Raw genomic sequence first — 14,154 nt, forward strand, 5'->3', positions numbered from 1 at the left:
TAGAGGCATGTCAATGCATTGTGAATTACCTATTCTAGGGGTTCACATTTATATGGTCATCTTTTTTGGGATGACTGTACTCATAAACAATTGAAGGGTGTGTGGGCCACTCTTCACTTTCCATTAATTATAATAGAAATCGATGTTTAATGCACTGTGTTTCCAAACAAAATCCCACTTCACTGGCAAATGAGACGGCAATGATAAATGGGCTCAGGCACAGCACGATGATGGGTGCTGCTCAGGCCGCCCACTGGCGGTGATAAGCCTAACAATTTGTACAAAAGTGCAAATATATCTGCACAGCTGTGCAAGGCACACGTTGAGTTTATTGGGACTATCATAACTGGTTTCAAATTAATGACGTCCATTTTGCCTAGATTGTGACCATGCAAACTATGGACCATATACGGTAATTAACTAATGGAGTCCAAGCTCCTTCGACGGAGGAACAGCAAATTGAAGTCTCTCCTGAAGCCCTCTCGTCGTAGCTAGCATACCTCGGCATTGGCATTTTAGCTCCTAAACTTATTGCTGCCACGATACGCAAGGACAGAAGAGAATTGGGACGATGATGCCGGTAGGCGTAAGAGTAAAAAATATACCTTATAACAAGGTCATGTGCTTTGACGAGACTTGAGAGCTCCTTCTGCTCCTTGGAGACATCAATGACAACGGCTGAGATGTTCTGGTATCGCTTGGCCTTCTCTGTCACCTGCCAGGCTGGGGCTGATGCTGCACCGCACACATACCCGCACCGTCAACCGCTCTCCCCAACCATTCCTTCCCCCGCACTTCCAGTTAGCACGGTTGGATACGCAAGGCGCGAAATAAGTTTAACATAAATACATTCCCAAAAGCGCAGATCCACACACACTCCAATAACACGCATTCCTCCATATTAACCAGAGGATGATAGTCGTGCATTTGTCCTCAACAGGAAGAGATAACGGTGCAGCGGTAAAATAACCGTCTTATAACACTGCTGGTGGAAGGCCATGCATGAGAATGATCTCTAGAGAACACCTCCTGAATGTATTTCACCTTTGCTTCCAGACTGTCTGGATGTCTTTGACAAGGTGGGAGTACCCACACTTTACCCCACCACATGGGACCTGCCAATCGACTGTGGTGTAAGTGTAGGGGTGATACGCGCTGGCAGTAGGGATCGTGGGGCAGCGCGTGGTGATTGGCTGTGTAGTGGTGACGCGCGCTGACAGTGATGGATCGTGTGGCAGCGCGTGGTGATTGGTTGTGCGCTGACACAAGCTGGAAAAAGGGATCGTGTGGCAGCGCGTCGTGATTGGTCGACTAGGGTGGGTGCTCACATCGCGGTCCGCATAGGCTCTGTCTCCTGGGGATCGGAGGGCTATATAAGGCGGTGCGCGCGGGCGCTCGAGGAGTTGGTGACCAGTGAAGACGGAAGACGGAGGAGGAAGAGATAGGGCCCTGAGACACCTAGTCCCGCTGTCCTTGTAAGGACCGGGACCCTGTGTGGCTCAGAGGCGGGACCTTGGGACCCGGGGCCGGACGTCCGTGTGAGGGCCGGGCCGCGGGACCCAGTGGTCGTGACCCATACCCAAGCTGGGGTGGGTCTGTAGGTTCCCCCGGATGCTACGGGGCTGGAATGCCTGTGTGTGTGTAGCCGGGTGGAACGTGTAGCGTGAGCTGTAGTAACCACACGTGTCGGGTGGAACGTGTAGCGTGAGCTGTAGTAACCACACGTGTCGGGTGGAACGTGTAGCGTGAGCTGTAGTGACCACACGTGTTATTGTGGCAAGACAAGTGTTAATAAAGTGTGCTACCCGTCAAGTGGTCTCCCGCCGTACTTTACAATACTACACATACAACAGAGGAAGTGGCATCTATTGACTCTGTAGTAGTATCTACTGACTGTACCGTAGTATCTACTGAGCCAGTAGTAGCTACTGACTGTGTAGTAGTATTTAGTGACTGTAATAACTACTGACCATAGTAGTATTTACTGGGCCTACAGTAGTATCTACCGACTATATACTCGTAACGACTAACTGTATAGTATCTGCTGACTCTATAGTTGTATCCACTGACTATAGTAGTAACTACAAAATCTATAGCAGTATCTACTCACTCTATAATAGTATCTACTGACTCTAGTAGCTACTCACCGTAGCAGTATGTACTGACTGTATAGTAGTATATACTGACTGTAGCAGTATTGACTGACTGTAGCGGTATATACTGACTGTTTTAGTATTTACTATAGCGGTATCTACCAACTCGATAGCAGTATCTACTATCGGTACAGCAGTGTATACCGACTGAGGTCGTACCTGCTATCACTACAGCAATGCATACTGCTGTGTTGGTACCTGTTATGATGACAGCAGTGCATATTGTGGTGGAACCTGCTATGATTACAGCAGTGCATGCTGCTGTGGTGGTATCTGCTATGATGAGAGGAGTACATATTGTGGTGGTGGTACCTGGTATGATAACAGCAGTACATACCGAGTGTGGTGGCACCTGCTATGACGACAGCAGTACATACTGTGGTGGTACCTGCTATGATGACAGCAGTACATTCTGTGGTGGTGGTACCTGCTATGATTACAGCAGTGCATATTGACTGTACTCATCATTCACCCTCACCATTCACAACTCACCCTTACCACTCATCCTCACCACTCACCACTCCCACTTAGTATTCACCATTCACCCTCACAACTCACCACTCACCAATCTCCCTCACCAATCTCCCTCACCAATCTCCCTCACCAATCTCCCTCACCAATCTCCCTCACCACTCACCCTCACCACTAACCCTCACCACTAACCCTCACCACTCTCCCTCACCACTCTCCCTCACCACTCACTCTCACCATTCACCCTCACCATTCAGCCTCACCACTCACCCTCACCACTCACCGTCACAACCACCACTCACCCCCACCACACAACCTCACCCTCACTACTCACCATTCATCCTCACCAATCACCACTGACCAATCACCACTCACCACTCTCCACTAACCCTCACCACTCAACCTCACCACTCACCCTCAAAACTAACCACTCTCTCACCACTCACCCTCACCACTCAGCACTCACCCTCACCACTCACCCTCACCACTCACGCTCACCACTCACCCCTCACCCATCACCACTCACAACCGCCACTCACCCTCACCACTCACCCTCACCCTCACAACAACCACTCACCCTCACCGCTCACCACTCACCCTGACCACTCACCACTCATCCTCACAAATCACACCCTCACCAATCACCACTCACCCTCACCACTCACCGCTCACCCTCACCACTCACCCCTCACTAATCACCCCTCACTAATCACCACTCATAACCGCCACTCACCCTCACCACTCAACACTCACCCTCACCACTCACCCTCACTACTCACCCTCACCACTCACCCTCACAACAACCACTCACCCTCACCGCTCACCCTCACTACTCACCCTCACCACTCACCCTCACCACTCATCCTCACCAATCACACCCTCACCAATTACCACTCACCCTCACTGCTCACCACCCACCCTCACCACTCAACCTCCCCTCACCACTCAACCTCACCCTCACCACTCACCCCTCACTAATCACCACTCACAACCGCCACTCACCCTCCCCACTCACCCTCACTACTCACCACTCATCCTCACCAATCACACCCTCACCAATCACCACTTACCCTCACCACTTGCCACTCACCCTCACCACTCATCATTCACCCTCACCACTCTCCCTCACCACTCTCCCTCACCACTCACCAGCCATGCTCACCACTCACCATCACTACTCACCACTCACCCTCACTGCTCACCACTCACCCTCACCACACTCACCCTGACCACTCACCACTCATCCTCACCAATTACACCCTCACCAATCACCACTCACCCTCACTGCTCACCCTCACTGCTCACCCTCACCACTCACCCTCACCGCTCACCCTCACCACTCACCCCTCACTAATCACCACTCACAACCGCCACTCACCCTCACCCTCACAACAACCACTCACCCTCACTACTCACCCTCACCAATCACCACTCACCACTCACCCCTCACCCTCACCACTCACTACTCACCCTCACCACTCACCCTCACCACTCACCCTCACCACTCACCCTCACCATTCACCCTCACCACTCTCCCTCACCACTCTCCCTCACCACTCACCCTCACCACTAACCAGTCACGCTCACCACTCACCCTCACTACTCACCGCTCACCACTCACCCTCACCACTCACCCTGACCACTCACCACTCATCCTCACCAATCACACCCTCACCAATCACCACTCACCCTCACTGCTCACCCTCACTGCTCACCCTCACTGCTCACCCTCACTGCTCACCCTCACCACTCACGCTCACCCTCACCACTCACCCCTCACTAATCACCACTCACAACCGCCACTCACCCTCACCACTCACCACTCACCACTCATTCTCACCAATCACACCCTCAACAATCACCACTCACCCTCACCACTCACCCTCACAACAACCACTCACCCTCACTACTCACCCTCACCACTCATCCTCACCAATCACACCCTCACCAATCACCACTCTCCCTCACCACTCTCCCTCACCACTCTCCCTCACCACTCTCCCTCACCACTCTCCCTCACCACTCTCCCTCACCACTCTTCCTCACCACTCACCCTCACCACTCACCCTCACCAGTCACGCTCACCACTCACGCTCACCACTCATCCTCACTACTCAACCTAACCACTCACCACTCACCCTCAACACTCACCCTCACCACCACCACTCACCCTATTCCCGTTTTAAAAACTTACTTACGTGTCGCCAAGTATGCTTGAGGGTGATTGGTGATTGGTGAGGGAGAGTGGTGAGGGTAAGTAGTGAGGAATAGTGGTGAGGGTGAGTTGTGAGGGTAAGTGGTGAGGGTGAGTGTGAGTGGTCAGTGATAGTGAGTGGTGAGTGATAGTGAGTGTTGAGGGTGAGTGGTGATGGTGAGTGAGTGAGAGTGGTGAGGTAGAGTGGTGAAGGTGTATATATTTTTACCTATGATGACAGCAGTACATGCTGACGTTTTGTATGTTAAATGTAAAAGCTAAATGTGTGAATGTGTGTGGGAAATGTTAAGCAACCGTGGCAGGAATAGGGCGATTCTAAAGGAATCTACAACCTTCAATGATTCCTTTGCGTGATTCAAAGAATCGATTCCTGGCGCGTAGGAGGTTTCCATATTTAATTACAGAGTTTTATTTTCATTGGTATGTTATGTTTTAAAGTTTTCAGGAGTTTTTAATTATATTTTTGCCCCGGTCAACACCGGATATTTCCCATTCGTAGCAGTTTACATCGACTCTATAACAAACTTATATTAAAAGGGAACAGGGCGATTCAACATGAATCTACAACCTTCGATTCCTTTTCGCGATTCAGAGAATCGATTCTTGGCGCGGTCGGGTTTAGAATTTTAATTACACAGTTGTATTTTCATTGGTATGTTATGTTTTAAAGTTTTCAGAAGATTTTAAATGTATTTTTCCCCCGGGCAACGCTGGGTATATCGAGTTTATACCACAAAGTCGTCACCTGACACGTGTGGGGTGTCGAGGCCTAGTACCGTGCAGAGCCTCCGGCCTCGCCTAGATTGCCCACCCGGCTGAGGCTGGGTACTGGGACCGTTACCCCCCCCCCCCCGCGCTACAATAATACTGTCTAATCGCTATAATTTTATTATCTACCGACCCTATGATAGTAATTGCACACATTGGGGTGGGGGGGGAGTGAAGAGGACGTGAAACTTTGATGAATTTACCTCAGAGTCGCGTGTTAATGCCTGCGCATATTTTTAACGGGAATTAAAAATGGCGTCCACCTCGCAACGAAGGCGTTGCTACCCGTTGCCAGGGGCAACCGCCGTGGTCCGCGCCGGTCGGCAATATCAAATAAATAAAGATTTAAATAACTAAATAAAGAGAAATCGCACTAAATCGATAATCGGTCCGATTTCAAGTTTAGAGACGAAAAATCGGAAATGCCTAAGTTTACCGCGGGGCCGGGGGCGTGCCCACCTGCAAAATTTAATCTCGGCGAACCCCACGGTCCGAGAGCTACATCCCCCGGAAGGGAGCGTACGCAGACGGACGGACAGACAGACAGACAAAAAATGAATTATATAGGTTAGATGTACAGGGACTCCTCTACTTACGAACGAGTTAGGTTCCAGAGGTCTGTCCATTCCAAACATGATGTACGGCATGTACACTAATACAGGGAATGGCTTTAATACTTGTATAATTTCCTGTAAATGTAGATTTCACTGGTTCTACATGTTCTGCAGATGTAGATGCCACCACCGCCATCGATTGCGTGGCGGTTGGACTTAAGACTCTCAGTCCGAACGAACAACTGTAATTACAGACAGGTTGGTTCATATATCTCTGAAAGTTTGTCAGTTGAATGTTCGTAAGTAGAAGAGTCCCTTACACAGACGGCTTGATCCACACATGACTAGGGCAGCAGCCAAAGCACATTGTGTTTAGTGATTTGCATACCTGTCAACCTCTTATCAGTGTCTACCTTATTACAGACTAATTCAGACCATATTGGTCACACCGTGCCCTTATAAATCTCAACGTTCATCCTAAAAAGTCCCAGCACAAGGGATAAACACAAACAAATAGACATTATTTTGCCCGTATTTAAACGGCTGTATGCCGTATGGACCTGAAAACTTAATTTCCCTGTACAAGTATATGGATAAACCGTATGGGTTGACAGGTATGGATTGACCCATCCTTGCAAAGCAAAATAAATGGGGAGCCAGTGGGAGGTTGTTAGCGAAGCGGCATGGCTGTGCCTAATGCTCAAGAGAGTGTGTAACGGGTTGTTTATTCTTGGTTTATATACAGTGATGAGTTTTCTATTTAGTTTTTTTGCTGATACCGATTTTAGAATTTATACACCTAATTGCAAATTATTTTTGTTAATAATTCGAATATTCATCGTTGAATTTACATTTTTAACACAATGTACCAATGGGAACATAACAATTGAGTGTGCGCATTTTCAGAGTTTACTCATTGCAGTAAATGAGGGGTAGCATATCGTCAACACGGAAGTGACATCGTGCAAGTGACAATACAGTACTTCCTATGACATCACAATTTTGTCAAACCTGAAACATTAGAGATGTCTTGGCCTAGATTATTTCATCTTGTGGATTAATCTCGAGAATGAGGAACGTGCCCCTAATACACTGCTGCACGTGCTATCGTGAGCGGAGTGCGAGCTGTGTGCACTACCTATGGTGACGACGGTGCCCCCGTCCCGGCTCAGGTAGTCCAGCACGGGCCCGGCGATGTAGCCCGAACCCAACACAAGCACGCGCTTCCTGGACGCCATGCTGCCCTTGTCATTCACAATACGCAGCACACAGCACCACCAGAGAGACACACACGCCTGTTACCGTCTTGTATTCGTACCCAAGATGATTAATGCACCTCCGATTAGCACGGTTGGCTACATATGTTGCGAAAGAAGTTCAACATAAATACATACACTATGCGCCGCACCTCACATTAGCACGGTTGGCTATGTACGGTGCAAAATAAGTTCTACACTACTTACAAACATGTGATTTCCACGACTCCTCAACTGCCAGCACATTGCATCATCATAAGGATTCCGACTCAACAATGAAACTCCCAAACCTGACTCAATGTGGCTGCTGGCAGTCCTTAACTTAAGAATAACCCGACTTATGAACACCCGCATTTACAAACCAGCTTCCATGAAATAGAATGTTTACATTTGTAATGGTGTTATTTCACGCAGACAACTTTTTTTTCTCCTGTCACTTTTATTCGAACAAAACTCCTCGCGTTCAACACCACGTAGCTCCATCGCAACTCTCCCGCTTCGCTCGCTTCGCTCACTCCACTCTCTCTCTCCCAGCCTCTCCGCTGCTAGCCTGTTCTCTCTCTCACTCTCTTAGCCTCTCCACTGCTAGCCTGCTCTCTCTCTCTCTCTCACTCTCCTAGCCTCTCCACTGCTAGCCTGTTCTCTCACTCACTCTCTTAGCCTATCCACTGCTAGCCTGCTCTCTCTCACTCTCCTAGCCTCTCTACTGCTAGCCTGTTCTCTCTCACTCTCCTAGCCTCTCCACTGCTAGCCTTTTCTCTCACTCTCCTAGCCTCTCCACTGCTAGCCTGTTCTCTCACTCGCCTAGCCTCTCCACTGCTAGCCTGTTCTCTCTCTCACTCTTCTAGCCTCTCCACTGCTAGCCTGTTCTCTCTCTAACTCTCCTAGCCTCTCCACTGCTAGCCTGTTCTCTCACTCTCCTAGCCTCTCCACTGCTAGCCTGTTCTCTCTCTCACTCTCCTAGCCTCTACACTGCTAGCCTGTTCTCTCTCTCTCTCTCCTAGCCTCTCCACTGATAACCTGCTCTCTCTCACTCTGCTAGCCTGTCTGCCACGATCTGCTCGCTCCACTTTCTCTCTCTGCTAGCCTATCACTTACACCAGGGGTGTCCAAACTTTTTGCAAAGAGGGCCACATTTGATAAAGTGAAGATGCCCGGGGGCCAATAGTTCCTTTTGACATTGTTTTAACCACAAAAGTTAAGTGGAAATACACACTGTTATAAAACAATTTTCATTGTCACAATTACCTTTATTTTTCAAATGACAATGTAACCAAATATAAGCCACTCAGGCAGACGGGAACAACTCTAAAAACGCCATTCTGCCTTTCATTCAGTCAGATAACATTGAACAAACTGTATAGAATACCTTACATTTCCATGAGTTTTATGATGTATTTATTCTGACAGAGCTGGCGAGCCATAAATAACACATTATAAGACCGAAGATGCGGGCCATATGAAATCTGCCCGCGGGCCGTGATTGACCCGCGGGCCGGACTTTGGACATGCCTGACTTACACACTCTGGTAGCTTCCCCCTGTACACTCTACTAGCCTCTCCACTGCTAGCCTATTACTATGCACTCTGCTAGCTTCTCCACTACTACCCTCTCACTATATATTCTGCTAGCTTCTCCACTGCTAGCCTTCACGCACTCACACTTAGGATTCTGCTAGCCTTTTAACTGCTAGCCTGTCTACCCTCGCCTCTCCAACCTCGCCCTTGATTCCAGTGGGGGGGAGGGGGGGTCAGCCATCACCGCTGAAGAGGACGAGGTGTGGAGAGCGGGGCCCTGGACTTCTCTTGTGTTCACTCTTCTTTCCACTCCACACAACTCAACTACCTGCCTCACAGTTTGCCGTATTTATCCTGCTCATTAAACGCTCGAATTAAGCTGGCGTCCTCCCGTCGCCTCTCGCACGTGGCTTCCGCTGCTATCGCCTCAATCTGCAGACTCTGAGGCGCCTACACCGTGTCTGCATTTGCAGCCAATCACCACTATGCATCTTAATTGGTCACCTTCTCTGGTTGCTGTCTCTCTCCGCACCTGTGTGCCCTGACGTGACTTCACTGTCCGCAGCTCACACGTGCATGCACACTGTTTGCAAAACCCTGCGCGCTACTCCACTACACATTGACTTAAAACTCGCACTTAAAAATGTAACCACGGAACTGTTTTGTTCAGATCCTCCGTGAGCTGTAATGAGTCTCGTGCGGTGAGTGAGTGTCCGTGCATGCGTAGTGTAGCGGTTAGCACTACGCTGCACTACGAACCTGACGACCGGGGTTCGATTCCTGCTTACGGACAACACTAGTGTCGATTACCTGAACCGGTCCGGGGCCTCCCCCAGGTCGACTCAGCCTCAAATGAGTACCTGGTGCAGTGTTTAGTAAACATCGCCATTGGGGAGACAAAGGCGGTCGGGCGTGGTTCTGACCAACCCACCCCCTCGTGTGCCGTTGCTGGCCTTTATAGGTGCTCGCAAACAGCACTTGCCCCAACAGTCTGTTAAGGCTATACGGGGGATGTTTGTATTTGTCTTGTGCGCGCGTACATGTGTAATAACAGCTATAGTGGGTTCACGTGGGGGATTGGCTTGCCGGTCCTGCTTGTAGCCAATAAGGGTCGAGATAGGGAGCGTGGGGCCGGCGTGATCACGGCATGTCATCAGGGATGATTGGCCCAGCCATTGGGGCCCCAGCTAATGGGGATCCGGATAAGAGGCGTGGTCCCGGGAGTGACAGGGAACCATCGAGAACGGTCGAGATGGCCCATGGAGGATTGGCTGGGGGGACCACGTGACGAAGGGATTAAGAGGGGGGAGAGGGATGATCGAAGGAGGAGACGGGGAACTGAACGGGGTGAGAGCCACGCGCGAACGGGGCTCCGGGTGCCACGTGCGCGGTGGGAGTTGTGGGAGTCTGCCGCTCTCCGTTGTCTGCCAGCAACGGAGCGTGTGGGAACAAGTGTACCGTGAAGTGAAAATAAAGAAGACCGATTCCGAATCCGTCTCCGGAGAATTATTACACATGTTTGCGAGCGCATGCCCCTGTGTGTGTGTATGGAGCGGTCGTGCAATGTTTAGCATGCTGCGGTCCCAACCTGCCCACCCGAGTTCGACTCCCGCTGACGACCAATGCCAGTGACGATCATCTGAATGGGTCCTGGGCCTTCTCCTAGCTCAACTCAGCATCAAATTAGTAGCTGTGTAAAGAAGCTCCCTTCGAGAGGTCCGCTTCGGAAAAATGGGTAAGTCTTTATTTATTTTCATAATAGAAGGGTTGTAGATCGATATGGCTTCTTCGCAGTCAGCCCCCCCCCCCATCCACCCTGTTGTCCTGCACTCTTGTCGTTCGCCTCTTGGCATTCTAACACTGGTTGAGACTAGGCCCTAGATAAGGTTGCTGTCTCTGGTGTAGACCAATCAGTTTCAAAGCAATGCCATATACTATAAGAGCATGTTTTTGTTTCCACGTTCACCACGAATGTGTGGTTAATGCAGAAATGATTCCTTGCAAAAGGATTCTGTTTAGTGTTTGAACACCTGTTCAGTGTAAACATCGCCACTGGGTGGTCGTCAATGGTGCCTGGGCATGGTTGCTGCTCAATCTACCCCTAGTGTGCTTGTGCCGGTCTTCTTAGGCGCTGCCTTTCAACAGTCTCTTCAGACTATATGGGGGTCGTTGTCATTGATGTGTCTGTGTGCGTGCAAATGTAATGGCTCATTGCACTCCTTCCGACAAGCCAGCAATCAGGACTCAAGGTAAGTGAAAATAAAACAGATTTTTTATTTTCTATTTATGTAATACTAGAGTTCACCGACGGTCGCCGTTCGGTGGGATAGGCTCGCCGCTTCAGCCCAGAGGCGTAGCTAGGGGGGGGGCAGGGGGGTACATATGTCCCCGGGCGCCAAGGTAAAGGGGCGCCAAAATGAGGCTTACAACGTTACATTATTGCGGCGGGCGCGGCAGCCTGAAACTACTGCACAAATCTACACCTCAACCTAAAAGTTATATATCCCGCCACACACAGCCTACATGGCATGTAATTACATTTTGGTACGCGCGCCTATTAAGAACTTACATGGAAGAACGTGTTGTGTATATACCCCCTTTTTATTTTTTTTTATATTATTTTTTTTTTTAAGAATTATTCTGCCAACATATAATATCGTTTTTTTTAATAGACACGTGGCAACGTGAGAACGGACACGTCCCCACACTTCCACAGATGCACATTCCTCGCCTCAAAAAGACTAGAGGGCAATAAAGGTCATAAAAACTCCCCTAATTTCACACCAGAGGAACAAGGGAGGGGATAATTGCAAGCGGGGGGTTCTGAAAGAAACATCCTTTCGTAAAAAAAAAAAACCCTTTGATAAATACAAAACCAGGCCACGAAATATATAATTATATTCTTAACAAAGGAAACAACATTGACGATAAAAAAAACACAAACGGGTTTTGAACCATATTAGATAAACAAGTACCAACTTAGCCATGAAGAGTAAGCAAACAGTATCTATCCTTACTCCAATTGGAAACCAGACTACAGTCTGCACCAGAGTCGCGATTCATCAATTGTTAATTAAATACGGACATTATTTACCTTAAATAATTTCTACGCGGCCGGGCCGAAGCACCAAAGAATAATTATGGCTTGAGTCGCTCCAAAACAAAATTCCTAGCCGGGATACCAAATTAAATAATCAGGAGAGAAATCGTCTCTAAGAAACGAGGAAAAATGTCCTCAAACCCTCGAGAGGGAAGAGAAATCAGTGCTCGCGACACCAGCGAAACTCACAGACGTGGATCCACAGAATAAATATGGAAGTAACAGTAAATCACACTCTTGGGTACGTGGACAGAGTCCAGGGACTGATCGCACAAAAATTATGGATATCGAACAAAAAATCCTTGACAAAGGGAAACCCTCACAATTCGAGAGAAGGGATGGAGAGATACATATGCAAACAAAAACATGTGAGACTGACAACTTCACAGCTAGAGGGAGGCAAAATGTTAAAGTAAAGTCGACAAGACATCCTTCCCTAAGGGCAGAGGCAAAAACTGAAGGGAAATGGCAACACGAGTGACACAGCACTGAGCGATCACACAAAAAATGCACGCCGCTAAAACACGCCCGACACAGCACAGATAAAAGTGACAGATTGCCTGATGATAACTTGTTTGATGATGACGCTGACGGCAATCAATTTTCGGAATACTTATTCAACAGTAAAACCCTTAAATTTATGGACAAGGCTCTAGTCAGAATTCCCGATTTTGACCCACACAATCAGACTATGGATATACACACACATATCGCAACAGTAGAAGAGGAGGCAATGATTAGAGGGCTGATGAGACGGGATGAAAAAGCGAGTTTGTTGAAACGAAGCTTACATAAAGAATCTATACCATGGGTAAATTCACTACCACACAAGGTTAGAAATGATTTTAAACAACTGAGCCTGGCAGTGATTCGGAAGTTTGGAGAATATTCGACACTCACTGAAGGGTGTTATGCTGTAAAATCGATGACCCAGGGCATGGACCAAGATCCACGCGACTACCTCGTACAATTTAAAAGAGCGTATTACGCAGGCGATGTGAATCAATACCACAAAGGAGATAAAATGTTCAAAATTATGTTTTTTGAATCCTTGAGCCCAGAGATTACAGAAAGGGTGAGAATGGTTTTGAATCCAGAAACCGCATCCTTACGCCGCATAGAGAGCAAGGCGTACATGGCATGGTTATACAGAGCTAAGAATCATAATTCGGATCCAGAACACAGGGAGAGGGATAAGGAACCCAGCCTCTCAGAGAGGAATAAAAATCACCGAGCAGTCCCACAATGCAGGGAGGAGCAAACACGCACGCACCTGTGGCAAAAAAAACCAGAGAGAGGTTGGCACGAGAATGAGAGTGGCACAAAGCCGAACATTCAGGAGAATCGCAGAATGTGGAGGCCAAGGGCAGAACCATATCAACATCCCATGCCACGACACACACGAGGTCAAAGTTGCACACAAAGATGGCGAGATAACCATCCAGCGGGAAGGTGGCACATAGACTGCGGAGGTACGGAGGCGAACATTCAGGAGAATCGCAGAATGTGGAGACCAAGGGCAGAATCATATCGACACCCCATGCCACGACATACGCAAGGTCAAAATTACGCACAAAGATGGCGAAGTAACAATCCAGGAAAAATTTGGCACCCAAATGGGAAAAACACTGGGCCAAAAATGTACGAGAATCGCAGGAGGGAGAGGTTCAGAGCAGAACCATATCAACACCCCATCCCATGACACACGCAAGGTTCAAATTACGCACAGAGATGGCAAGATAACCACCTAGCGGGAAGGTGGTACACAGACTGCGGAGGTATGGATGCGAACATTCAGGAGAATCGCAGGATGGGAGGTCAAACACAATCGATCCAATTCCGACCAATTCCTCCACCGGCTATACCAGGAGGGAATAGAGGAATAACACAGAATGCGGTCCAAATACATGATGAACGACCCACAGTGAGCGCGAGCGAGCGGCCAACACGCGCCCCACCCGCCGAGGTTTTGTTAAACCCTGAGCTCAATGGGAAATACAAGCAGGCTGCAAGTGACAGGGCGGGCAAAAACGCGGACAGTGCTCCCGTAAATGACGCACAAATCGAATGTAAGGACAGGGCTGAATTGAAGTGTGATCGGACAGTAGATAACAGACAG

General features: G+C 48.8%; 1 protein-coding gene across 1 annotated transcript in view; it reads right to left on the bottom strand.

The window, feature by feature from the left end:
- The window catches only part of LOC144934677 (alpha-aminoadipic semialdehyde synthase, mitochondrial-like), a 51,522-nt gene that overhangs the window by 19,593 nt on the left and 17,775 nt on the right, over nt 1-14,154 (bottom strand). The window contains exons 3-4 of the mRNA XM_078860727.1: nt 7,300-7,405; nt 606-735 (exon numbers count right to left, since the gene is read on the bottom strand). Of these exons, the coding sequence (XP_078716853.1) occupies nt 606-735; nt 7,300-7,405 (236 nt within the window). The remainder of the gene's footprint in view (nt 1-605; nt 736-7,299; nt 7,406-14,154) is intronic.

This window comes from Lampetra fluviatilis, chromosome 11, assembly GCF_964198595.1.
Source record: "Lampetra fluviatilis chromosome 11, kcLamFluv1.1, whole genome shotgun sequence".
In the NCBI taxonomy this organism is placed as follows: domain Eukaryota; kingdom Metazoa; phylum Chordata; class Hyperoartia; order Petromyzontiformes; family Petromyzontidae; genus Lampetra; species Lampetra fluviatilis.